The following is a 25,455-nucleotide window of genomic DNA, read 5'->3' as shown; positions in this document are numbered from 1 at the left end:
TCACTTCTGTAGCGCCATCAGGGAGCAAGTGCTACTTTTACAGAGGAAAAATTAAGCCTCTCTATCAAGCATCCTGATAATGGTTGTCTGAGTAGCTCAAGTCACCCAGGGTCTTTCTAAGCCCTGTATAAAGTGTTGACTATGGGAACATAGCTGATGCTAAATGTGACTATACATTAGTTTAAGATACGTAGTTCAAGAGTTATCACTCAACTTTCTTTTCTCACAAGAAGCATGCTGAAGGATATGGTTGTGACATCTGGGGCCAGAATTTCCTTCTACATTAAGTGTGAGGAACTTTGGGGCCTCCATACGTTGCTCCCACCATCCCTGATACACGTCAAGAATCCTAATATCAGAGGTTGTCTTTATAAAATAAAATAAAATTGGCAGGATTCTGCAAAAACATTAAATAAACTCTCAGGTTTTTAAATTTTATTTATAGCATTCATACTGTGATGCAGGCGGTGCTGTGGGTTAAACCACAGAGCCTAGGGCTTGCCGATCAGAAGGTCGGCGGTTCGAATCCCCGCAATGGGATGAGCTCCTGTTGCTCGGTCCCAGCTCCTGCCAACCTAGCAGTTCGAAAGCACGAAATGCAATTAGATAAATAGGTACCGCTCCAGCGGGAAGGTAAACAGTGTTTCCGTGCGCTGCTCTGGTTTGCCAGAAGTGGCTTAGTCATGCTGGCCACATGACCCAGAAGCTGTACACCAGCTCCCTCGGCCAGTAAAGCGAGATGAGCGCCGCAACCCCAGAGTCGTCCGTGATTGGACCTAATGGTCAGGAGTCCCTTTACCTTATAGCATTCATATCCCATCTTTTCCTCCAATGAGCTCAAGGTGGAATACGTAGTTCTTCCTCTCCTTGTTTAATGTCCACAACAACCCTGCGACGTAGGTTGTGATGCAAGGGAGTGACAGATCCAAGGTTGCCCAGTGAGCTTCATGGATGAGTGGGGATATGAACCCTGGTCTCCCAGGTCATTTAACCACTGCAACACACTGGCACCCACACTTTTTAAAACATTGGTATTTGCTCAGCATTGAGAATTGCTCAGCATGGAGAATGTGATGAAAGAAATATTTAACCTGGAAGGCTGCTGTCTTCATGCATCTCTCTAACGAATATTTTAAAAACCCTTCTCACTGCCACTTCCATAGTTTCTGCAGCTGCATAGATTTTATTTTTATTTTTAACAGCACTTAAGTTATAGACAGACAGAGGACAAGTTCTTGACATTTTATCTCACTGTTCGTATCATTCGAAGAAAAAGAAGCAAAGCTCTCCAAACGTCTAGACTCCTCTAATTTCTAATGAGACATTTTATGGCATTTTGAATACAGAGCTCATTTATGTGGTGCCTTCAATAATTTATTCCCCCTCCCCTTTAGGGGGAGTTGTTGTTTTTTACATTTTTATTACAACCGCTTGGAATTTATATTCACATGTAAATGTATTTGTACACAATAAACACAGAACATTTCACCAACATCTTTCCTCTGGAGGCACAAAGAGGAGACCAAGGAACCCCACAATGTTAACCTTCCCCTGCTTAATCTGTGCAAATCCCTGAAACCATTTCCATCCTCATTAGAACTTTCTTCTTCAAATGATCTAAAGCTGCCTGGTTAAAGAGTTTTTGCTTTTCTCCTTGAGGTAGGGACAAGGGGAAATTTTAAAGGCAAATTTGTCTCATTTGACTTTCCAAAGCAATAGGAGAACCGAAACCCCAGCCATCCTTCGAAATTCTCACTTATCCGAATATTGTGATGCCTATATTGGAAGTGTGCATAAAAATATATATTACTGAAAATGACACACAAAAGACACAGTTTATTTGGGGGAATGGCCTTCAGAAATGTGAACATCAGTCCAAACAGCATACAAAAATGCGTTTATTATTAGGAAAAATTCACACTAACATGCTGTTGAATTTTCATGAGGTTTTTTTTAAAAAAGAAAAAAGAAAAAGAAAGAAAAGCTAATTGCTGCAGAAATGTGGAGAACTAAATTTAAGAGTGGAACAATGAGAGAACAGAAATTGAGAGATCCTTCCATGCCTGTAATCTCTGGTCGCCTGGGAAAGAATAAGGTGGAATGCTGGAAGACAATTGCTATCCTGCCATTGCAAGGAGATGCCTGCCCAGTGTTCTGGGAGTCAAAAGAAGAAAATTAAAAGTAAGGATCAAATGTGCCTTCCATATTTAATCCAGACGGGACATCTAGCCTGTGCCCCAGTTATCAAAATTTAGGAAACAACTGCTATAACCTAACTCTTGAACATCTATTAGGCAGAATCCAAAGAACTGCACAACTATTTCCTTGTGCCCAAGGTGAATTTTGGCTTGCGCTTCTGCACCAGCAGACTAGGGATGGTTTGTAGCCTGGGGAAGGTCCCAAGGGCCAGATAAAGAATCCTGGGGGCCACATTCAGCCCACACCCTCCTTTAAAGCCATAAATACAATTCATACAATTCATGAAAATGACAAAGTCAAGATATCTAGGGACGGATATAATAGCAGCTTGCTATTATATCTATAATGTGTCGTCTATATTCAATTTCTTCCCTTCAGATGGACTCACATATATAAGCAATCATTTTGCACTAAGCAGGAATTGTGAGGAACATTTCCCCATCCACAGTTAGCAGCGATATTGGCTGCTATGAATCAGTACATGGCAAGCCTCTCTAAGTCATCATTAAAAGATGCTTTAAGGATGTGCTCTGCCAACACAAATTAGAATGATTCAATATGGGCATCACGGTTCACATTAGGGACTAGTGAATCATCACCATTATCAATGGTGCCACACAAGAGGGATGATGATGGGTCCATAGTTCCAGGAATTGCTTTACAAAATTTCATCCATTGCTTATCAAATGGAAAGAACCTTAGCACCGCGGAGTCCAGATGGTCTAAATAAAAAATGACCTACAGTCTGGGAAAGGGTGCCATAACCGAAAGAGAACTTAGTGTAGTTATTGGAAGATTTTTAAAAATAATTGGCAATGGAAGGAAGATGTTCCAAGAATCTAGATGAGAGTAAACTGGCTTGAAATTGGTCACCTGGGTAAAAGCAACTCTGGAGAATATGGGTTAGCGGGGCTGAAAACCTGGGCTAACAGATGGCTAATGCAAGATGCCCAATGAATAAGCCACACAACAGAGAAAGAAACAGAAGTAATGGAAAGGAGCAGTTTGACCAAGCAGCAGCCAAAGGAACACAGGAAGCTGTCTCATACAGACTCAGTATTGTCTACACTGATGGGCAACAGCTCTCTGGGGTTTCAGGCTGGAAACATCCCCAATTTGGAGTGCCAGGGTACCTGCTACATGCAAAGCAGATGTTCCAGCACTGAGCTACAGTCCTTCCTGAGCTACTGGGGACCTGGCCTCAGACTACTGGGAAGACTGCCGTCAGCAGCCACCATACTGACCGATGCTCTCGCTCAAACTTCTTGCTTCTTGTTCTCAATGAACATCTAAGGGAAATACAGTGGTGGAGTAAATATGGGCAGGTAGATGTGACATTTGAAGCCCTGTACAATGAAGGATACTTGAAGCAAGTCCCACTAAGTTCAATAAGACCTACTTTCATGTAAATTCTATACCCAACATACTTGGGCATTATCCCTATTGAGTCTTGTGACTCAATATGCAGCTTTGGGTTGCAAGGGTACAAAGCATTTCATGTCCATTCCAGTTATCCTTCCAGAAATCCCATCACATAGGCCAACATACTTATTCCCGTATTCCAGATTGGGGTTTGGCCACCCAATGGATTCATGGAGAAGGCGAGATCTGAACCAGGAATTTGGCGTTTTGTAGCAAGTGCTGTTAACCAGTAGGTTGAAAACACTGCATTTGAAACACTACAAGATTGTGTTGGATGTGGATCCAGTACAGTGGTACCTCTGGTTAATAACTTAATTCATTCCGGAGGTCCGTTCTTAACCTGAAACTGTTCTTAACCTGAGGTACCACTTTAGCTAATGGGGCCTCCCGCTGCTGCCGTGCCGCCAGTGAGCGATTTCTGTTCTCATCCTGAGGTAAAGTTCTTAATCCAAGTTACTACTTCCAGGTTAGCGGAGTCTGTAACCTGAAGTGTTTGTAATCCAAAGCGTTTGTAACCCGAGGTACCACTATGTTGATTTTGACCAGGGGATCCAGTACTGGTTTTGTTCAGGTATCATAGTGGTGGTTCATTTAATAACAGCAGCCAGAATGTTAATCTGCCAAAACAGGGAAAATTCCAAACCACCATCTATGAAGACATGGTTTTCCAAGGTGTGGGAAATGGTTAATCTGACAGGTTTAATAAGAGTAAGAAAAGGTATAGTGAAATACCATAGGTTTGTGAGGAAATGGAGCTTGTTTTACCAATTATTGGAACGATAAAATGCATTATTCCATCAACCCGTGCATATCATCATATATGAAGTATATATATGAAGCGGTTTGAATCTGTGCGATGGGGTGAGCTCCTGCTGCTCTGGCCCAGCTCCTGCCAATGTAGCAGTTCAAAAGCACACCAGTGCAAGTAGATAAATAGGTACTGCTGCAGTGGGAATGTAAACGGCATTTCCGTGCAATCTGGCTTCCGTCACGGTGTCCCAATGCACCAGAAGCTTTTTAGTCAAGCTGGCCACATGATCCAGAAAGCTGTCTGAGGACTAATGCCGGCTCCCTTGGCTTGAAGTGAGATGAGCGCCACAACCCCATAGTCGCCTTTGACTGGACTTAACCATCTAGGGGTCCTTTATCTTTTTACCTTTATATAAAGTGTACAAATAACTGATCATTTGGACAAACTTGGGTATTAAAAAAAATAAATTGTAGTTGGAAAAAGCCCCCAAACATTATAATAGTGTGTGTAAGAGAGAGAGAACCAGAGACAAATGTGCATGTTATGGAACGGCTGGGTTTCCCTAAGTTTCGCATAAAAACTTAAAGTTAACTCAACAGCTTTTTTGTGGTAACTGGCAGACATTTCTTAATGGGTGTTGTTCCTGAAATTAGCCACAAGGTGACACTGCAGCATCTTTTCTGCTATTGAGTTCATTTATATGGGCAAAAAAGAAAAGAAAAGTTGCTACTAGGTCAGCGGTTCAAATCACAGTCATGTTGGCAAAGTGCGTATTAGTGCTTAATTGCAAAACACTTGGGATTGTATTCTGCCCAGAGTAGACCCTCTGAAATTAATGAACTTAAGTCAGTCATGCCAATTAGCTTCAATGGGTCTACGTGGTCCCAGGAATCACCAGGTAGGAAAGGGGTTGTCTTGAAAGCCAGGAGAGCCAATGAGCCAGAAGGAGCAGTGGCCTGATAAAGCAGCTTCCTGTGAGCCTAATAATAATAATAATAATAATAATAATAATAAATTTATTATTTATACCCCGCCCATCTGGCTGGGTTTCCCCAGCCACTCTGGGTGGCTTCCAACACAATATTAAAATACAAGAATGCATTAAACATTAAAAGTTTCCTTAAATAGGGCTGCCTTTAGAATGTCCTAAGAATTTGCTATCAACATGATTCATAGGGTAGGGGAACCGATGGCAGATGATCCAAGAGCAATGTTTGTTTGCTAGTTTCCCAGGATTTTTTTTAGTACTTATTTGCAATTTCCCTTCCATTGTTTCCAAGGGAAGGGAAAATACATTTGATAGTACTGGAGCTGGGATATATTACCCTGCTGCCCATCTTAGGGGTGGGTTGGGAGGCTGGGAAATATTGGGTATCGTCGTTTTCTCTCCCTTGCACCCCCACTTTTCCCTTTTCTGATGTTGGAGCTCAGGAATCAGTAAGGCAGGAGCCATGGACATTTCCACAGTGGCAGAAGAGACCTCACAGAGTCCTGGCTTCCTCTCCAAGAGCAGGCATTCTCTCTCTCTCTCTCTCTCTCTCTCTCTCTCTCTCTCTCCACTCCTGGATAGGGAAATCCAAAACATTCCATGGACCTAGGAAGCCCTCCTATAGGCCATGGGATTTGTCTTACCTATACATTTTAATGATAACCGAATATTTAATATTTTGTAATAAGAGTCCTGCTATAGATGGGAGGTGTTTTCTATTACATTTCACAGCTCTTGAAGGTTGTTTGCTTTGCTTTGCTTACTGTGGAAAACAGTTACAGTGGGGGGGGGAGTATTTGATCCCCTGCTAAATTTGCCCGTTTGCCCTCTGACGAAGAAATGACCAGTCCATAATTTTAATGGCAGGTTTATTGTAGCTGTGAGAGACAGAATAACAACAGGAAAACCCCAGAAACCCCAGAAGACAAAACTCCAGAGATGGATGTGCATTATAATGAGTGAAATAAGTATTTGATCCCCTATCAACCAGCCAGATGTCAGGCTACCTGGTATCTTCACTGTATGTAACGAGCTGAGATTAGAAGCACCTGGAACATATACCTGGTTTGAAAAGGTAGGTTTTATCTCGTGTATGCATGATCATTCGGCTTCTGTCTGCAAAAGGTGAATTGATAACATATCCCTCCTCACAATTTTTTAAACCCCTATTTCCTGCAAAACATGAAGAACAACTTTGCGACAGGGCAACTACTGCTGCTGTTTCGAGAATGTGTTCCACAAAAAGGTTGTCCCCGCCACCTGTGCAAAATGCCCAAAGGTGCATATTTTACTTAGCTCAGGACGCCAATGTGCTTTGCTCATGTGAGGACCTTTCAGGCCCGATGGAGTGCACAAGAAAAGCCTGATAACCAGAGGTTGTTTGTTGTTTTGCAGGAAACTGGCAGGCAGGACCCATGCATAAGAGCATGAAAACACTCTCCTCTCCTGTGGTTTCCAGAAACTGGTATTCAGAAGCATTAGTGCCTCCAACCATGGAGGCAGAGTAGCCATCATGACTCGAAGCCATTGACAGCATTATCCTCCATGAATTTGCCAGTCCTCTTTTAAAGCTGCCCAAGTATGTCTTCCCCCCAGACTTTCTACAGTGGTACCTCCAGATGCAGGTGGGATCCATTCTGGAGCTCCGGTCAGATTCCGAGGTTTCTGAAACCAGAGGCGCCTGTTCTGCGCATGCGCACGGTGCGTTTCTGTGCATGCGCGAACGGTGAGACCCGAAAAAATACTTCCGAGTTTGCTGCTTTCGCAACCCGAAGTTTACGTTACCTGAGGGTAACATAAGCCAAGGTTCTACTGCAGGGGTCAGCAAACTTTTTCAGCAGGGGGCCAGTCCACCGTCCCTCATACCTTGGGGGGGGCTGGACTATATTTTGAAGGGGGGGAAATGAACGAATTCCTTTGCCCCACAAATAACCCAGAGAGTCATTTTAAATAAAAGGACACACTCTACTTATGTAAAAACACGCTGATTCCCGGACCATCCGCGGGCTGGATTTAGAAGGCGATTGGGCTGCATCCGGCCCCCGGGCCTTAGTTTGCCCTACCCATGTTCTACTGTGTTTCTTATTTTGTTTTTTTAATATGTTTCTATCCTGCCTTTTCTTTCTGTTTAACTAACAGGTTAGGAAGAATTAGAAGCAGCTAACAAGCAAAAAAAAAATGACTGATGATGATAATGATGGTGATAAACAATTCTAAAGTGCCTTAAAGGGTTCAAATAATTTCTCATCCAATTATAACCCTTACATTGGCCCTGTAAAGCAAGGGTAGGGAACCTGCAGGTTGGGGTTGATGGGGTTGGAGTCCCACAACAACTGAAGGCTCACAGTCCACTGGTTGCCCATTACTGCTGTCATAAGTCTGTATTATCAAACACGCACACCCCATATTGTAGATGGGGGTGGACTGAGACTGGCTTGCCAAACCCTTTAAGTGAGCTGAAGTGAGGTGCAGAGGTGAGATTTGAACTGAACTGGGGAACCTCCTCAGTTGAAGTTGAGTCACTTAGCCACTACACAGCACCAAGTAAACTGCAGCAGGAAAACCAGAATAGCCTAAAGAGCAGCGAGCAATCTTGAAATAAAGTCAGCGGAAGGGAACAAGAAAGACAGAAACTACAGCAAGGTCAGAGGAGGCTGATTCTAAAGCAGGCTTCCTCTACCTCAGCCCTCCATATGTTTTTGGCCTACAACTCCCATGATCCCTAGCTAGCAGGACTCAGGGATGCTGGGAATTGTAGTCTCAAAACTTCTGGAGGGCCGAGGTTGAGGAAACCTGTTCTAAAGGGCTGACCCACATGCCTTCTGAAACAGAAAGGAAAGCTAAGATTAAGGGGTGGGGTCTGATGAACTTCTTAAGTAGGAGGTTTTAAGAGCCTGGATGCCATGGCCAGTTAGACCTTGCCTTGCATGCTCATTCTCTTCACCTCAGACAATAAGGGGATGCACAGCATGATGCCTTTTCCATCTGAATGCAAAGGTTCCTGTGGAAAGGTCCAAAGCGTGTCAGGGGGAGAGCTGGTTAGGGAGACAGTTAATGATTAAATCTGTGAGTCAGGAATGGGGCCAGCTCTGCCATGAAGCAGAGTAAAGTGACCTGCTTTGAGTGGCACCATGAGGAGTGTGGAAGATAAAGGCAGGAACGGTGATGTCTGAATGGGGCAGCAAGAAGTTTTGTTGTTTTTTAAAGTCTTAGCCTACATGGGCTGGGACATCAATTGGGACCTGCTTCAGGCAGCAAAATGCGACAGGTTTGTGTATTTATTAAATTTATATCCTGCCCTTCCTCCCAAAAGAGCTGAGGGCAGCACACAAGTGATAAAACAAAAAACACACTTTAAAAACAACTCCAGTATAGACAGTTTGCAAACCACCATGTGGCCTGATAAAGCTGCCTAATTTAAAGTACCCTGAGAATTAAAAAGTTTCAAGTAGCAACTAGTTTGAGGCTGCCTTAACAGGTCCAGTTTCAACAACTGCTCATAAACCTATTTCTCCTTTGAAGCTTAGTCTTTGCCCCAAAGGTGCTTCAAATTATCCAGTGATAGGTCATCTCCTTGGTTGCCCACAGTAAGTGAAAGACGCTTAAAAAACCTGACAGCAATTGCAAGATTCTGACAACGTGGTATGCAGAAACAGAAAACGGTAATGTGGTTTTGCATCTGCTTAGGCAAACGTTTTACTTAATAATATTTTGACCCTGAATCATGTGCTACCCCTCTCTATCTTTAATGTTGTTTAGGTACAAATGAACAGAAAGGCATGCAGCACTTTCCCAAACAGTGAGAAATTTATTCATTCATTCATTCATAGATACTGCCCTCTCATCAAAAATTTCAAGCAGTGTGTGGTAATGTAAAAACTTTTTAATTAAAATAAAACCCTTTAAAAGCAGTACAAAACTATCATTAAAACAACTGGTTACTCAATAAGATTTTAAACAACTGTATAGGCCTGTCGGCATAAAAAGGTCTTCAAGAGACACCTAAAAGTCAACATTTCAGGAAACGCATTGCAGAGCAATGTGCCACGTCTATGAGGCAGCATTGAAGACACTGGGTATCTTCATCAAAATATTTCTCAATGTGATGTTACAATTAGAGCATGTTGAAGACACTCCTATTTCTCAAAGGAGAGAGGGTACCCCAAGCTGCTTTATTGTCAGACCGCTATCTGTTCTCTCTTAGTTCAAACAGAAAATTTGGTTCCAAACTGGTTCTTCAGTCCTCCATTTGCCCTGAAGGAGTCACCTCCTGAAGGATCAGTTCAGCCCTCAGGAAAACCATGTGCCCTGTGCTTTCCTGAAGGTCTTCAAGCAAAGACTCTGTTGTGGGCGGACTAAGCCCTTGATTTCCTGCACTGATTAGTAATTCTCCGCTTGTATCTTTAAGGATCCTGGTAAGCTTTTGTTCAAGTCTGTGACCACTCATTCACAATTCCATGATAAGGAATCTTCAAGAAAGGTTAGAATCTCAGGCATGGCTAATGGAATGTAGAAGTTAAGTGTTCTTAGAATGCTAACTGGAGAAGATAATAGGGGAGAGCCCTGGCCAATTTCAGCACACATTCCTTCTGGGGTAGGGAAGGGGTGGGGGCTGGGGGGCTGGGGAAGCAAGCTTTGAAGATTTCCAAACATGGATTGGCTTCTACCTGAAACTCCCTGAGACTGACAAAACCAGGATACCAATGTGCAAAGCATTGCGTCACAGCTGAAAATAGTAATTCTGTGGAGGAAAAGACAATTTGTTATCTGCACAGACGGTATCTGTCTCTGATATTTAGGAAAGTTTAGGTTTATGTGAAGTTTTCTGAAAGTTTAAGAATGAAATTGGCATGAGACTAAAATGTACATAAAAATGTTCACAAGTCTGTCAATGAACCTACTTTTTTACCTTGTTTACCTAGAAAAAGAATCACCACTTATTCTGTGCTCAAATGACAGAAATCAGGTTGGGGGGTGAAGGGAATTGCTATTAAAAGCCACTGAATTTTTATTTTTTCTATGAGCCCTTTGATTCAAAAATTCCCAGGGCTTTTTACTATGAACCAAGGCTGATCGCCGAAGAATTGCTGCTTTTGAATTATGGTGCTGGAGGAGACTGCAAGAAGATCAAACGTATCCATTCTTAAGGAAATCAGCCCTGAGTGCTAACTGGAAGGACAGAGCCTGAAGCTGAGGCTCCAATACTTTGGCCACCTCATGAGAAGAGAAGACTCCCTGGAAAAGACCCTGATGTTGGGAAGGATTGAGGGTACAAGGAGAAGGGGATGACAGAGGACGAGATGGTTGGACAGTGTTCTTGAAGCTGAGTTTGACCAAACTGTGGGAGGCAGTGGAAGATAGGAGTGCCTGGCGTGCTCTGGTCCATAGGGTCACGAAGAGTTGAACACGACTAAACGACTAAACAACAACCATACAAATCCCAGGGGAAAGGACTCAGACTGAAATCCTATACACCTCATTAGAAGTCCCACTTAAATCAATAGGACTTGCTTCTGAGTTGGCATGAGTCAATCACAACCAGCTAACTGGATCACCCCTACTTGTGAGTGGAAAAGATGGAATAATCTACTCTTCACAAACTGTTAAAGCAGGAGTGGCTAAAACACTTTGGGCTTCGGGGCCCAAATTCACCATTAGCTCATCCATTTTGTTTCATTTTCATCTTCCACTGCATAGAAACAGAGAGAGCAAAACATTACAAAGAACATCTGGCACACAACCAGCATTAGATTACAAAAACTGGCATGCATCGGCAGCACTTAAACCCAGTGCTTTTTTTCTGGGGGGGACACAGGGGTACGCACACCCCTAAACATTTAGTGAATCTTTGCACTTTTGTCCATTTACTGTATTTGCTTTTCCTGATTTGAACTATAAAATGCTGATTTTCTTGAGTCGAAATGAGAGTACCCCTAAAAAAAATTTTAAAGAAAAAAAGCACAGCTTAAACCTATGTGAGTTGTCAAAAAAATTAACAAAAAATAAATGTCCGCGTCCAACAATACTGTACCGCGAAGGCCGCAGGCTTTCCACCACCAGCAGCCGCGTGTAAATGAAACACCAGACGGGGCGGGGCGCGCTTTCCCGCCTGCACCTGTGTGAGGCCTGGCTCTCTGCCCAATAAACATTCAAGCCGATCCCGTCCGCCCCACCCGACGCCGGTTCTTGAATCCGGAGTCAGCCAAGCTGTGCGCCGTCGATTGGGACTTGCTCCCACGGAAGTGCCTGCGAACCGGAGTCACTTGGGTTCGCTTTATTACTCTCGGAGGGAAGTCAAGCTGCTGCTGCTGCACCGCTCACGACGGTTTCAAATTTGGTTAGTGAAACGTTACTGAACCAGGCCGGTTGAAGGTGAAGAGCGGCGCGCCCAGCCCAGGCAGGCAGGCAGGCGAGGGAGGGCCGGCAGGTCTGTCCTTTTGGCCCCGTCGGGCGTGGCGCTCCGAGGGGCGGGCGGAGGGAGGGGCCCGAGCTGCGCGGCCTCCCGCTCTCCGCCAGGGGGTGGAGGCTTCGTCGCGGCCGCTGCAAACTGCGCTCGGCAGGTCACTCAGGCACCGACGGCCGCCCGTCCTCTTGGCCGGCTTTTCCGACCTGCCTGCTCGCCTGCCCCTCTCCGGCCATGGCAGGTCCCGGCGTCGGCGTCGATTCTCCCGGCTACATCCGCACCGTCCTGGGCCAGGAGTTCCTGGGCGGGCTGGACAGCTCCACGCTGGCTTTGCCCCCGCAGCTGTCGGGCGGCCGGGCCGAGGCGCAGAAGTCGCTGCGCATCCAGCGGCAGGTCCAGCAGACCCTGGCGAGGAAAAGCAGAGGCTCCATGGTCAACGGTGAGTGGCCCTTTCCGGCCTCCCTCCAACTTTTTTCTTTTTTTTTTTAATGAACAACCCCAAACTTTGGACGGTTTCTATAGTCTCACCCCACCCGCAGAGTCCTTTAACTTCCCCCTCCCGCGGGGCATGATCTAGCCAAAGTTTTCAGAAATTAAATCTCATGGGTGAGGGCTTGAGAACCGCGCTTTTCCCGTTGGAAAGCTGCCTTCGAGTCGGACCGTTGCTTCTGTCAAGCCTAGTATTGTCGGCACTGACCGGCAGCGGCCCTCAAGGGTTTCCAGACGAGAAGCCGAGGATCATTGAACCCGCGACTTTCTCCATGTAAATGTTTTCCTTCGTCAGACTTTTTTTTTTTTTTTTTACTTAACTTTTGACTTTGTGGTGTGCATGCGTTTGGCCAAGGCACAGTCTGACCTCCTCCTTTGGTAATCCTCATAGAACTTTAGCCCAATGGTTGCCATTAATTTGATTTTGAATTGATTTTAGAATGATTTGATTTTAGAATGTTGTGTTACTTTTATTGTTGTTAGCGGCTTTGAGCCCGGTTTCGGCTGGGAAGGGCGGGATATAAATAAAATATTATTATTATGTAAACCTGTCTGGATTGCATTCTGTTGTGGATAATGGGGTGCGTGCCTTGGTGAATATTTAGGATTGCAGCTGGCCAGGTACTTTCCGGGTAATGAGGTCTTCCCACCGTTCCTTCTTTGGCACCTTTCTTCAGTTTGTTATCTCCTTTGTCTCTCCTGCCCAATCTTTCTTCTTTCAAATACTTGTGGCTCTCCTCCCTCCCCCCCCCCTCTTATCAGAAACTTGAGAAGGGGAGAGGGGTCTGTTTTGATTTTCCTCCAGATCTAGTACAGACGCTTTAAGATTTATAATCTGCATGGGTTTTTACTGTGTGGAGGAGTCGGTAATTCAGATGTTTCTCCCATACCTGGTGGGGTGGGACTTAATGTTGTAAATATTGTAAAAACCGTGAATGAATAGTTGGTGGCAGGTTTGTTTTTAAAAAAACATACCATATTTTCCCTGGAAAAGGTAAATCTGGATTAAATGGGGCAGAGTGTTTCAATGACAACCATATTGTGTAGATGTTGCCCCCATATTTATAAATGGAGAAGATTTAGAGAGGGAGAGAGAGGTGTTTTTCTCAGAGTAGACTCCCTGAAATGAATTAACCTGACCAAGTTAGGTCCATTAATTTCAGTGACTCTATTCAAAGTAAAACTTGAATACTACCCAGTGATTTTTAATGCATTAAGTACAATAATATGTATTAAATTGCTTATATTTCACACAGAAAGACTTGTGTTACAACAAATTCTGTACCTGAACTCAAACATTTTGTGGCTTAGGTGTGTCATTCCAATATAATATGAAAGGGTTCCAGCCTAGATCATAATGAAGTTGTTGGTAGTATTCACATTTCCTACCCTATTATGTGTAATTGCAGTTATTTCCTCCATAAACATAATGCCCCATGTTTTATAGAGCTAGTAACATAAGGAAGGTAGTTAGTTATGTGCCAGCTTTGCAACAATAAAAATGCCCAATATGGTGGGTGCAGTGGGACAACAACAGTGAAATCACAGTACGTAGAATTGTTTCTTTAAAAATAACAACACACAGTTGTCAATTTACAACATTGCAAGAGTGGTGTGGTTGCTGCTGGCATGTGATTCATTCCATGCTGCTTCTTGACTTTAGGATGTTGAGATCATGTGAGAAGAAACTGCAGCTGCTTTTTGCTTCTCTCTCAGTTTCCCAACCCTCCAAGAAGAGGCAACATTGGTGTGAGAAGTAGTTGCATCATCAGCTCCTCCCATGTGACCTCCAAGTTGAATCATTGCCATAGCATCCTGCAAAGTGACCACAGGGGAATGGGACTGACACTCCAATAGTGTAAGAGCTAGTCATGTGGGACTGGGCTCTACAAATAACCTGCTTTGCACACGGTTGCTGTCTGTCCTGTTGTGGCTGTGCAAATTATTTCCGCTCAGTAAATAATCGTCTGTATCTCTGTCCAGAGTTTTATCTCTCAGTGGCGAAACTGCTGCCTTTTGTGCGTAACTCATTCGGCACGTCTTAGTGTGAAATCATGTTGCCACATTACCTCATTCATCAACCAGTGAGCTACATGTTATCTGCTCACTCACATAAAAGTTCATACATTTGGCCTTTCCATTTTAGGTCTTATCTGTTTGGGCTGTGTTTGCATGCAGCCCGTCTTGGCTTTCGTACGATTTCCCCCCTGCCCTGCAGGGCTGGTGACTCAAGGCTGAATGGTTCACCAGATAAGTCAGTCTGAATTCTCAACCCAGTGTTTGACTCATGTATTTATTACCCCTTGCCCTGAAGGCACCTTTCCTAAATTGTCTGCCTTCATCTGACTGCCTGTCCACACATGGTAGGCAGTGTTAGAAACTCGGATATACGGTATATAAGCTAGGTGCCAAATGGTTCCTTAAACCAGGGTTACAGTTGCCAAAACAATGCCTAGTTGCCAGTATGGGGCCAGGCAGCTCAAAAGTCGTATTTTTCAAAACAACTTTTTGATTCCTGAAATACATCCTGCTTGCGCAGATAAAATATAAGAGATAGAATTCTACAGGATTTGTTGCTAGTGTGTGAAACAGTCAAGATCCAAGGAACCCCCAGATAGTGGAGACGCCAGACACCATCCTGGCACCTCAGCATCTTCACTTGGTCACAAGTGGCTGATAACCACGTGCATAATGCGCCTGGTGAACTTTGAGCACTGACTGTAGGCATGTCATTAGCATTCTGCATTTGGATGGTGTAGGCCAAGGGTAGAGAATGCAGTGTCCTGCAGATGTAGTTCAGCTTTTGTCAATCTCAGTTAGCATGACCATTGGTCATGACTGATGGGAGTTGTAGTCCCAACAATATCTGGAGTGCACTATTCTAACACAGGTATATACTACTACAGGAAATTGACAGGATAAGATCAGGTGGTCTTTGGCTATTCTGAGCTTCTGGTACATTGTGTTCTGGATCAATAGTGCCAATGTTGTTCTGTGGGTGAATGTGTGGTCCAGCCTCACAGCAGTCAACTAGGCCAGATGTAGGATGTCCTCAATTCTCTCCTAGCTCTGCTGAACACAGAGTGAGAACAATGTGATGTATTAGTTTGAGTGTCCAGGACTGGGGAGATCCAAGTTGAAATCCATGCTCAGCTATGAAGCTCACTGGGTGACTTGGCATCACTCCTACACTCTCTCTTTCACACACACACACGCTTGGTCCACATCAGAGGGTTGTTTTGAGAATAAAATGTGGGGCAGAAGGAAAACTTGGGACTCCTCAGAAGAAAGGTGGCTATCAAGTGAAATAAACAAACAGGAAAATTTAAGGGCCAGTTCCCACATGATTTAATGATCCACCCAATGTTACTGGACCTGCACATAGCTGTTAAATGAATCTTATGTGTGGTTTTGAACTCCTCCTATTCAGTGGGGAAGACTGAACCAAATGCATTTGCTTAAGATCACATGAGTGTATCCCACTGACATCTGACTTGTGTTTGGCTGGGATATGGGGGATGCCATGCCTAGACTGTGGAATTCCCTTCTGAGGACTTCCAACAGCTCACACAAGTTTTCTCTCTTAGCAGGCATTTCACTTGCCAACAGAATAAAAACTCAGAAGTCAAGAGAGTTTGCCTGCTGTTTCCTGATCTTTTAAAAATCTTTTTAAAATTCTATTTCCTGATAGATTACTTACCTTGGAACCTAACTCCTCACTCCTTTCTTGGTGCAAAGAAGATAGACAAACCAGGAAACCTTGGCTTTCCATTCTGTCTGAACCTAGGATCATGGTTTGTTGCTCCATAACAAGCCACAGTTAACCTGAAGCCATGGTTTGTTGCTGCATCGCCTATCATGACTGGTTGCAAAGCAACAAACCACAGTCCCACATCCAGGTGTACTGGGAAGCCAAGGCTTCATGGTTGGTTTATCCTGTGTGCACCAGAGGAGGAGAGAAGCAGGAACAATCGGGCAGCATCCTGCTCATTCCTGAGAAGCCATAAAAACTTTGGGTCATCCTGGGTGTGTAATTTGTAATTATAAAAAGAAAACTGAGAGAGAAAAGCTTCTGGATGTTGAACAATGTCTCTGGTTTTACGGTAAATGCCACCCAATTGTTTACTCAGAGTGTATCGAAAGAGCTCTGTAAAATACTTCTTTATCTGAAGCCAGCCAATGAGGAGGGAAGGCAAGCTGGAACAATGCCTATGCATGCAAAGCTACCAAAATATACCTACAAAGGGGAAAGCTCCAGAAACACTTAACTTTCCTACAAAGCATTTGCACTTGACCAGCTGGGACATTGTTATGTTACTTGGAGTTGTTTTGTTGCTTTTGGCCAACTTTGTTTTTTCCCAATATGCTGGTATTTGGGGCATCTTGCATTTTTGAAATGTCAGGGATTTTGAGAGTATAATGTTCATAAACAAAAGCATGAGATGAAAAACGTGAGAGAGCTTGCGCACTCATTAACGTAAGCTAGATTTTCTACATAGAAGATTCTTCTGTGTAGGAAAGGATATTTATTGGATTTGATGACTCTACATGTGTTCGCTTTGTTGGGTGTATGTCTGCTGGAAAGGCACAGAGCTGTGGCTACAGAGTTATACCCTGCCTGCATGTTGGCGTGCATGCACTTATCAGAAGTGACAGTCTGCACAACAGACCATTTTAAGAATTTCCCTACATGGAAATGGATTGTCACTCATTCAAAACAAATAAGGACTTTGCACCTGACAATTTCCTCCGCTGCATTGCTTCCTAGGGCCAACTGTATTCTGTACCTTTGAGCTTTATTATTTTCCGCAAGGTAGAGCAAGAAGAACAAATTGGTCTTGTTTCTGCTTCATGGTAAACTTAGACTTTAATGAAAACAAGCAAATACCTGTGTTTGTCGGTCATTTATAAATACTTTGAGCACATGTCATTGCAATTTGGATATTAATAGTAATCATAAGGACTAGTCAGTTGAGAGCCTAATGACATCAATGGCTTCTCCATTGAGTAATCTCAGGGCCATGGGTTCAAGCCCCATGTTGGGGGGGGGATTCCTGCATTGCAGGGGGTGGCCTAGATGACACCCATGGTCCTTTCCAACTCTACAATTCTATGATTCCATGAAATATATCCTAAATGAGGGATTGCTCTGTAAATAAATTATTGCAGTCATGCTTATCTTGGAATACTTGGGGCAGGGCCCAATTTTGCACTGTGGTTTCCCTCCCTCAGTTAGACCGTGCTCTGGGAACATAAAACCAGCCGTTTATTCACAATTGCTGCAACGTTTGCCAAACAGTAAACATCACTGAACAAATAGGCGTGTACGCAACAGACTTACATATTTTGTGGGTATCGTTCAGTTTCTTTCCTGCAATACTGTGTATCAGCATAAGGGGAATTATCACCCTGATTACAGATTAGCCACAACCCCAGGGAGGGAGGAGCAGGGAAATCTTTTCACTTTGAGGGCCACTTCCTTTCTGCGCAGCCTTTTGAGGGCCATATGCCAGTGGTGGGCAGGGCCAAAGGCAAAAGTGGACGAAGCAACAGATGTAAAAGTAACCTTTGTACAGGAGGCTTGTTTCTACACATACTCTGACACACCCCTCTCTATCCTCCGTTCAGACAATCAACAGGCATTATCTAAGTTCAAGGATGAATTCCTGCCAGGCAAAAATATTTGCAGTGCATATTGGGACAATGAGAGGTGTGGCCTTGGGAGTTTTGAGGGCCAGTGAGAGAGGCTTGGAGATCTGCTTTTTGTCCCTGGAATTGTGGTTTCCTACCCCTGAAGTAACAGTGTTTATTTAGGACCACTCTGAAGGCATCGAAAGGCTATTGACAAACTCCATTGTTTATTTATTTACTTCAGATACTTTCATTCTGGTAGGTTCCAAAATGTGTTGCATCTTAATTCTTCAATGTTATGAGCTACACTTTCTCCTTGTGTGTGCAGCTTAGGGATAGGCCTGCCAACTCTCCAGCTTTGAAGAAGAGACATCTAGTGTTAAGGCTGTAAAGCCTCTCTTCCTTCTCGCATTGAAATCTAATCTCCCTGCTTAGCCTTTGTTCTCCATAATTGCTTCTGCTTTGAACAAACCTGGAAGAGTTTTCTGGCACCTTAAAATACCTAAATCATTTATTGTGGCATACGCATTCATAGAGTAGAGCCCACCAACTGGTTAAGCGTACTCTAGTCAACAAAATAGTATATCTTAATATATCATAGAATCATAGTTAGAAGGGACTCCGAGGGTCATCTAGTCCAACCCCCTGCAATGTAGGAATCCTAATAATTCTGTTACTCTTAAAGTGCATCCACAAGATTCTCTTCCACATTTGCAGACAGGCATGGAGCTATTTCTCTGAAACCGGTCCGCCAGCCTTCTAGGAAACCTTAAAAATGATGTTCCTGGCAATTAAAGAAAGTTGCCCAAGAGCTCAGCTAGCCTGATAGAATTGCCAGAGCCTGCAAGCTAACCAAAATGAACTTTGTGTAACCCAATTGCTAGATCAGAGCAGAGCCCTTACAAGCCCAGTTTGCTAATTAAATGAGATAAAGCTGCTGAAGGAAAGCCACTAAATCTATCTCTAGACAGACATGGTATTCATGTATTTCTGGAAGGAAAAAAAATTAGCAGGAGATGCCTAAATTAGATTAGTTACATACCAAATAGAATAATAAGGAATTGTGTTAATGTTTAAAACTCTGCTTTAAGGGTTCTGATGCTATGTTTATCTGTAAAGCAGGGTAAATGTAACACATCTTGATTTTAAGGCTGAAGTCTTATTTGAATGTTACTGAAATTTGTTTATTTTTTAAACAAAATTTATACACTACTAGTTTGTAATAAAACCTTTAGGTGTTTTACAAAAAACAAAGCAATTGTCCAGTAGCACCTTAGAGACCAACTAAGTTTGTTCATGGTATGAGCTTGTGTGCATGCACACTTCTTCAGATACACTGAAACAGAAGTCACCAGACCTTTATATATAATAATAATAATAATAATAATAATAATAATAATAATTAATAATAATAATAGAGGGGTATTACTCAGAAGGGTGGTGGGAATGGGTGATTGGCTGATAGGTGTGGTAAACCTGTTGACGACTGTTAACGACTGCAATTGGTCTTACAGGAAAAAGCAAGGGATGAGATGGCCAAAAATAGCTTTATCATGTATAATGAGATAAGAAAGCTCATACCAAGAACAAACTTAGTTGGTCTCTAAGGAGCTACTGGACAATTTTTTAATTTTATATATATATATATTTCTACTGCGTCAGACCAACACAGCTACCTACCTGAACAAAAAACAAAGCATTCAGATTATCAATACAAGACTGTTAAAAACAGGTATTAAAGACATTCAAAAGATAATCAACACAGGCTTTCGAAAATCTGCATGGTTTTTTGAAAACAAAAAAAATCTGCATAGGGCTTTCAAAAACAAAAATGGTTTAAGCGTTCCTGACCCACAATATGCTTTTTGCATATTGCTGGCAAGATGCCCAACATCCTGTTAATTTGGGGACCAGGAGGCTGTGTGAAGGAGCTGTATAAGATAAGGGTCCCTGGGGAAGAAACAGAACATATTGCAGACACTGCAGGATCCCTGCGAATGTGTTGCTGGGCTATCCAGCATCAGTTGTGAAGTGAATCTTTGCACAGCCAGTGTTGCAAATGCATTGGTTCCCTATCCCCACGCAAGTGAATGGCAACCATTCACTCATTCGAGAGACAGATGTGAGCCAATCTACCTTGTCTCCGCTAGCAATTCCTGTAACCCCAAGCCTTTGAGAACCATGCCTGCTTTAATCTACACTGGAACGGGATGGATGTTGGTAACTGGCTTCTGGATGTAAAGGACCTGCAACAAAACGTTGCAGTGTGTTCTCCTTCCTAACAGGATCCTTTCTGTTCAGGCTTGCGGCCAGCAATTCCCTCCGAACAGGGCATTCAGCTCCTCCCATTGGACTCCTCTCGCCTCCTCTCCCAATGCTTGAATATCTGCAGGGAGGATTCTAATGGTATTCTGCTGAACAGGGTTAGAGTCTCCAGACTTTCATGCTCAATGTATAAAGGTTGGGACAGGAAGGGGTGGGGCTGATTTGTGCAAAAGCAGCACCTGAACACATACACACCCTTACCTGATTTGAGCCGCACAAAGAAGGCTTGTCTTTCTTTTCCAACTGACTCGGCATTCCGTGGTGACTGAGTGTCCTCTGTACTCATTTGGTTATTGGGCTGGTTGTCTGTAAAAAGCGTTATTGTGTCTCTGCAAACATCAGCGTTCATCTGAGCATGCTGATAATCCTCCTTTCTCAGTGGCCCTGTTTTAGATCCACTTCTGTCAGCACGCACCACCTGAGTTCAGTATTAGATGTGAATCCCACCCTGCCCAGGTGGAAGAACAGCATCCATTTTTTAATCCACATCCTTACAACTTTCCTGTGAGTTAGCTGCAGAGCCGGCCCATCTATTAGACCAGGGACGTCCAGCTCTCAAGAGACTGCAATCTACTCACAGAATAAAAAACTGGCAGTGATCTACCTCTTTTGGGGGTGGGGTTCAGGTCAAAGCTGTTGGCCTTTTTTTAGAGGGGCAGGTCTTTAGGGGAAAAGGTAAAAGTCACTCACCAAAAAATTTCTCAGGAAACAATCAGCCTTTGGCAGAGCTGGCGAGCAAATACAGTGGTACCTCGGGTTACATACGCTTCAGGTTACATACGCTTCAGGTTACAGACTCCGCTAACCCAAAAATAGTACCTCAGGTTAAGAACTTTGCTTCAGGATGAGAATAGAAATTGTGCTCCGGCAGCACAGCGGCAGCAGGAGGCCCCATTAGCTAAAGTGGTGCTTCAGGTTAAGAATGGACCTCCGGAACGAATTAAGTACTTAACCCGAGGTACCACTGTACTTTATGCAACAGAAAATTTAATAAATAATAATATTGGGGGTGGTATTGTCTGTTTGTTATTATGGTATGTATTTTTGTTTTTTTATATTGTAAGCTGCCCTGTGATCTTTGGATAAAGGGCAGTACAGAAATTTAATAAATAATAGTAATAGCCAAAAACAAAAACAAAAAACAAAAAAGGAAACAATCAGCCTCACAGCAAAAAACTCAATCTTTCGTTCTAGCGATCATGTGCGAATGGAGGACAGGGCGAGGGGCCGGGGCCGGGTGTTCTTTTTTCCCCCACAAAGGAAAAATGTGGGCACTTAGAGAGCCCACAATCGACTGTAACCTCCCAGGGATCAACCAGTCGATCACGGTCGACCAGTTGGAAATCCCTGTATTAAACAAATGGGTTGAGTATGAGTTATATGCAGGCTGTGTGTGTGTGTGTGTGTGTGTGTGTGTGTGTGTGTGATTGGTTTGTTTTTATTACATATTTTGTGTTCTTGTTTTTTATGCTGTGAACCACCTGTGATCTTCAGATGAAGGGTGGTATGCAAATTTAATAAATAAAAATAATAAGCAGTCAGAGACATATGGACACACCTAGGAAGATTTCCAGAAAGGATTGGGAATTTTTCTGGCTTATCTCCCCCCACCCTCGAGGGCCACCTTTGGCAGGTGGGTGGGACAACACTTTACAAAGCACCTATATAAACTACCATTGTATTGTCAGACGATGGCAGGTGATTGACAAGTGGGATGTCCTATCCATCTGTCAAAGTCCCTTGTACAGCACTTGCCAAGCATCTATAACAGCCGGTTGAACCGACAACCAGTTGAACCACAGTGCAAGGGGCTTTGCCAGCCTTTGCTTAACACTTGGGGAAATGCTGAGTGAAAGACTTACTGTGGTTCCTGGCTTTCATGTGTTTAGGAGCCCCCATACATAGTACTTTGCAAGCCAGCAAAAAGCAGGATTTATTCCTTCTGCCCGTCAGCTGACAGTGGGACATACAATGTCAGGTGTGGGGCAGGTGGCCATCATTTGAGTAAAACGGCCTCGTGGGTTAGCACAGTTGGTTAGAGCATGGTGCTGATAATGCCAAGGTCACAGGTTTGATCCCTGTATGGGTCTAGATGGCTAGATGATCCATGGGGTCCCTTCCAACTCTATGATTCTATCATTTGGCCAGATTTGGCCCAAAGGCTGGTGATTCCCCACCTGTGGTTTTATAGTGCCATCAATGGAACTGCAGCCTGCTCCACTGGAGTGGATATCTGTGAAGTTGGTTTACAGTACCATCCTAGCTGAACGTTGCTTCTGAGGGCACAGCTCTGATTTAGTCCCATTAGAGACAGGGCAGTGGTTGATTTATCGCCCTGATTAAGATGGCAAATGCTTTAAGCCCTAATCTGTAGAAACTTAAATTGAAATCTCAGTTAACAACTGATCATCAACAAAACCATTCCTTGAGGATTATCACTTTCTAATCTGATGCTGGAAGTTGCACGAATGCCATCACAGCAAACGTGCAGTATCTGTGTCAGTGGTGGATATGGACAAGCATCTTCTGTTTGCTGATCTTTGGCTATATGTGAAACAGGCAAGCTATAAATTGTTTCATTTTCCGTGTGAAATTTTTCCCATCTCAATATCATTTGCATCTTTACTCTAACTGATCTTGCACCTTCTACCTCTGCTCTGTTTGCATGACATGTTTAGTCCGTTGTTTAGAAGCCAACCCTGAGGCCAGGGCCTGTGTATTCTGAATCGAAATCAAAATAACACTTTATAGAGCACCTGTATAAACTTTCACAGGACTTGCCTGATCTTCTATGGTGTGATGCACAAGGCATGGGGTCAGTTGAAAAGACAGCACTGCAGTATACAAAACTGGGAAGGGTAGAGGTGTTCTGTGCAGTGCCTAGTAGCAATGGGAGTGGACCGAGAGGAGTAGGACAAAGGAACAGCAACCCAGGTCACAAACTTCTGTCAACAGGGCTAACTTATCCCATCACATCAGTTCACTGTGGAAGCTACCAAGCACTTCAAAACCACAAGCACTGAGTTTCAGTGCTTATACACACCATCCCCTAAGGAGCCAGCTAGGATTGGCTTGTGACCGAGGAGTGGGAGCCCAGTTTGTACACTAAAAGTACCACCACTCTTTGCCTGAACAGGGGGCTAACAGCTGGTACTGTCATTGGACCAACTGACTGCACAGGTTATTATAAGCTTCTGCATTAGGTGCAGGTAGCAGGACCTACAACATACGAACCAGACACTCCTCATCAGTTACAACCGGTCCATCCATCAGCTCTCCTCATCTAGCTGTGGGTGGTAGCTAGTGGCTGTGTTTTCAACATGCATTGCCTGTGCTTTCCATAGGAATGTATAAACCAGCCTGGTGCCCTCCAGATATTTTGATCTACCGCAACTCCCATCAGCCCCAGCCAGGACATAAGAGTTGTGATCCAAACCTTCTGGAGGGCACCAGGCTGGCGAGGGCCGGGATGGAGTATTACACTAAAAGATGTTTCTCTAGCCTTTTCTCTGAAAATATCCAATGAGGAAAATCCCACAGTGTTCTTGGCTAGGTCTCCTCTTAAGGTTTTGACCAAGTAACCTCTTTCACCACTTTTTTAAACCTGCTGCCATCTAGAGTAATCGCTCCCAGCTTTTCTGACTTCAAAAGAGTCCCGCAGCCCAATCATTGCATAGGCAAATAATCCATTTTAATCAGCAGACTTGATTTGCTGGGGGACCGTATGTTGAGAGATACAGCCTGGGAGAATTTTTCGTTTAAAATTAGGACAGAAACCAGATTGTGGCTGAGGAGACAGAGCAACAGTTCAAATAGCATGACCTCCTCGGATCCTGTGCTCTCTGCCTCTCCCATTTTCAATAGAACTACTTAACCTTCCAGGTATGGATGTGAGAGTTTCATTAACTCTCCATTCTGCACTGCACACCATGTGCCATATGTCTCCTCTCTGGTTGCCCTTAAAGTAATGTGAGGATAGGGATTAGAACAGTATTGCTTGCTTGCTATGGTTTGTAACTGAGTGATTAAAGAGATGTCAAAGCAGGGAGATCAGCTGTAGAGGTAGAGGAATGAGAAGAAGCACAGCGGTTTATGGACGCACCCACAGCATGAAAATGTGTAATTGTCATCTTGCATGAACAGTTTCCTCAATTTAAGATCACCAATGGCAAGGATAGACTTGCAAACTGTTATGCACTTCTAAGCTATTGTTGGTATTGCTGCTCTTATTAATACTGACCTCACTAATGTAACACATTTATTTATTTTATTTTATTCATATTCCTTCCATCATGGAAGCCATGATGTGAGTCGCCCATCCAAACCACTAACCAGACCCAGCGTTGCTGAGCTTCAGCCAGGTGGTTGGCTCAGCATTTTGACCCTCTTAAAATTATCCATCCTTCTTATGCAAAATTTGCAGGGTTCTCTTGAGCATGTTGATGCGCCTCTCTTAATTTTCAGTGAGCCCTACTTTGACGGTAAAGCCGTCGTAACTCAACACCTGAGTTCACTATTAATGTGCACAATGTGCTGTGAACGTATTTCTCGTGTCTTTGTACAGGGAGTCTGCATCGGACTGCCAGCGTTCCAGAATATGTGTTCATAGCAGATGAAACAGACTTTGCTTCAAGACCTCCTCATGGAACTTCATACTATCCATCTTATCAGGTAAGGAACACTGAAGGAATATGCACACACACAGTGGATGTATAAATGAATTCAGATGCCTGTCCTCCTTGCTTTGCTGTGATGGATAATGGCTGGATCATAGTCAGGTTCATCCATTTTATACTCTTGAGAATGCCTGCTGAGTTTTCCTCTCATGCTTGAAGGCCACCCATATCTTAAGCGTTGCTATAATTCCACAAACAAAAGTAATCTCTTAAATAGAAGATTTGCTGAGGAAAATTGGCTTAGTCACCCAGTTCCATTGTGTGACAAATGGGCTCCATTTTATGTTATCGATAATGTGATAATCGAAGGACGGAAAGAGAGATTGTTGCTACAAAAGCGATGTGTTTGAGGTTGAGGAAGGAATGGTGCATTTAGTTTTACAAAGCAGGATCAGAAATGTTTAAGGGAGCTAACTATTCTTGCTTACAATATTAGATTCCAGGAAGGAAACTAATCCTTATTTCAGACGCTAGAGCTTTTGATTGTACATGAGCCAAGAGGAATTCTGCCTTTGTTTATATTTGTCAGACAGGTTGCGGACCCTGTGTAGACTAAATCATCTTGTGTGGC

The 25,455-nt window shown here is 43.6% G+C and overlaps 1 protein-coding gene and 1 long non-coding RNA gene across 3 annotated transcripts in view; both read left to right on the top strand.

Annotated features, from left to right (window-relative positions):
- LOC308486885 overlaps positions 1-25,455 on the top strand; it is a 151,752-nt gene that overhangs the window by 79,720 nt on the left and 46,577 nt on the right. The window lies entirely within an intron of this gene.
- PKP2 (plakophilin 2) overlaps positions 11,887-25,455 on the top strand; it is a 45,365-nt gene continuing 31,796 nt past the window's right edge. Inside the window, exons 1-2 of one of the 2 annotated variants that reach the window (XM_081024011.1) lie at positions 11,887-12,202; positions 24,773-24,879. In XM_081024011.1, coding sequence (XP_080880137.1) covers positions 11,998-12,202; positions 24,773-24,879 — 312 coding nt within the window. In that variant the 5' untranslated portion in view covers positions 11,887-11,997. The remainder of the gene's footprint in view (positions 12,203-24,772; positions 24,880-25,455) is intronic. The other variant, XM_081024010.1, reaches the window with a different exon arrangement.

This window comes from Podarcis pityusensis, assembly GCF_964106645.2.
Source record: "Podarcis pityusensis genome assembly, chromosome: 10".
Classification (NCBI taxonomy): domain Eukaryota; kingdom Metazoa; phylum Chordata; class Lepidosauria; order Squamata; family Lacertidae; genus Podarcis; species Podarcis pityusensis.
Note: the sequence above shows the minus strand (reverse complement) of the source record. Positions and strands in the feature narration are given on the sequence as shown.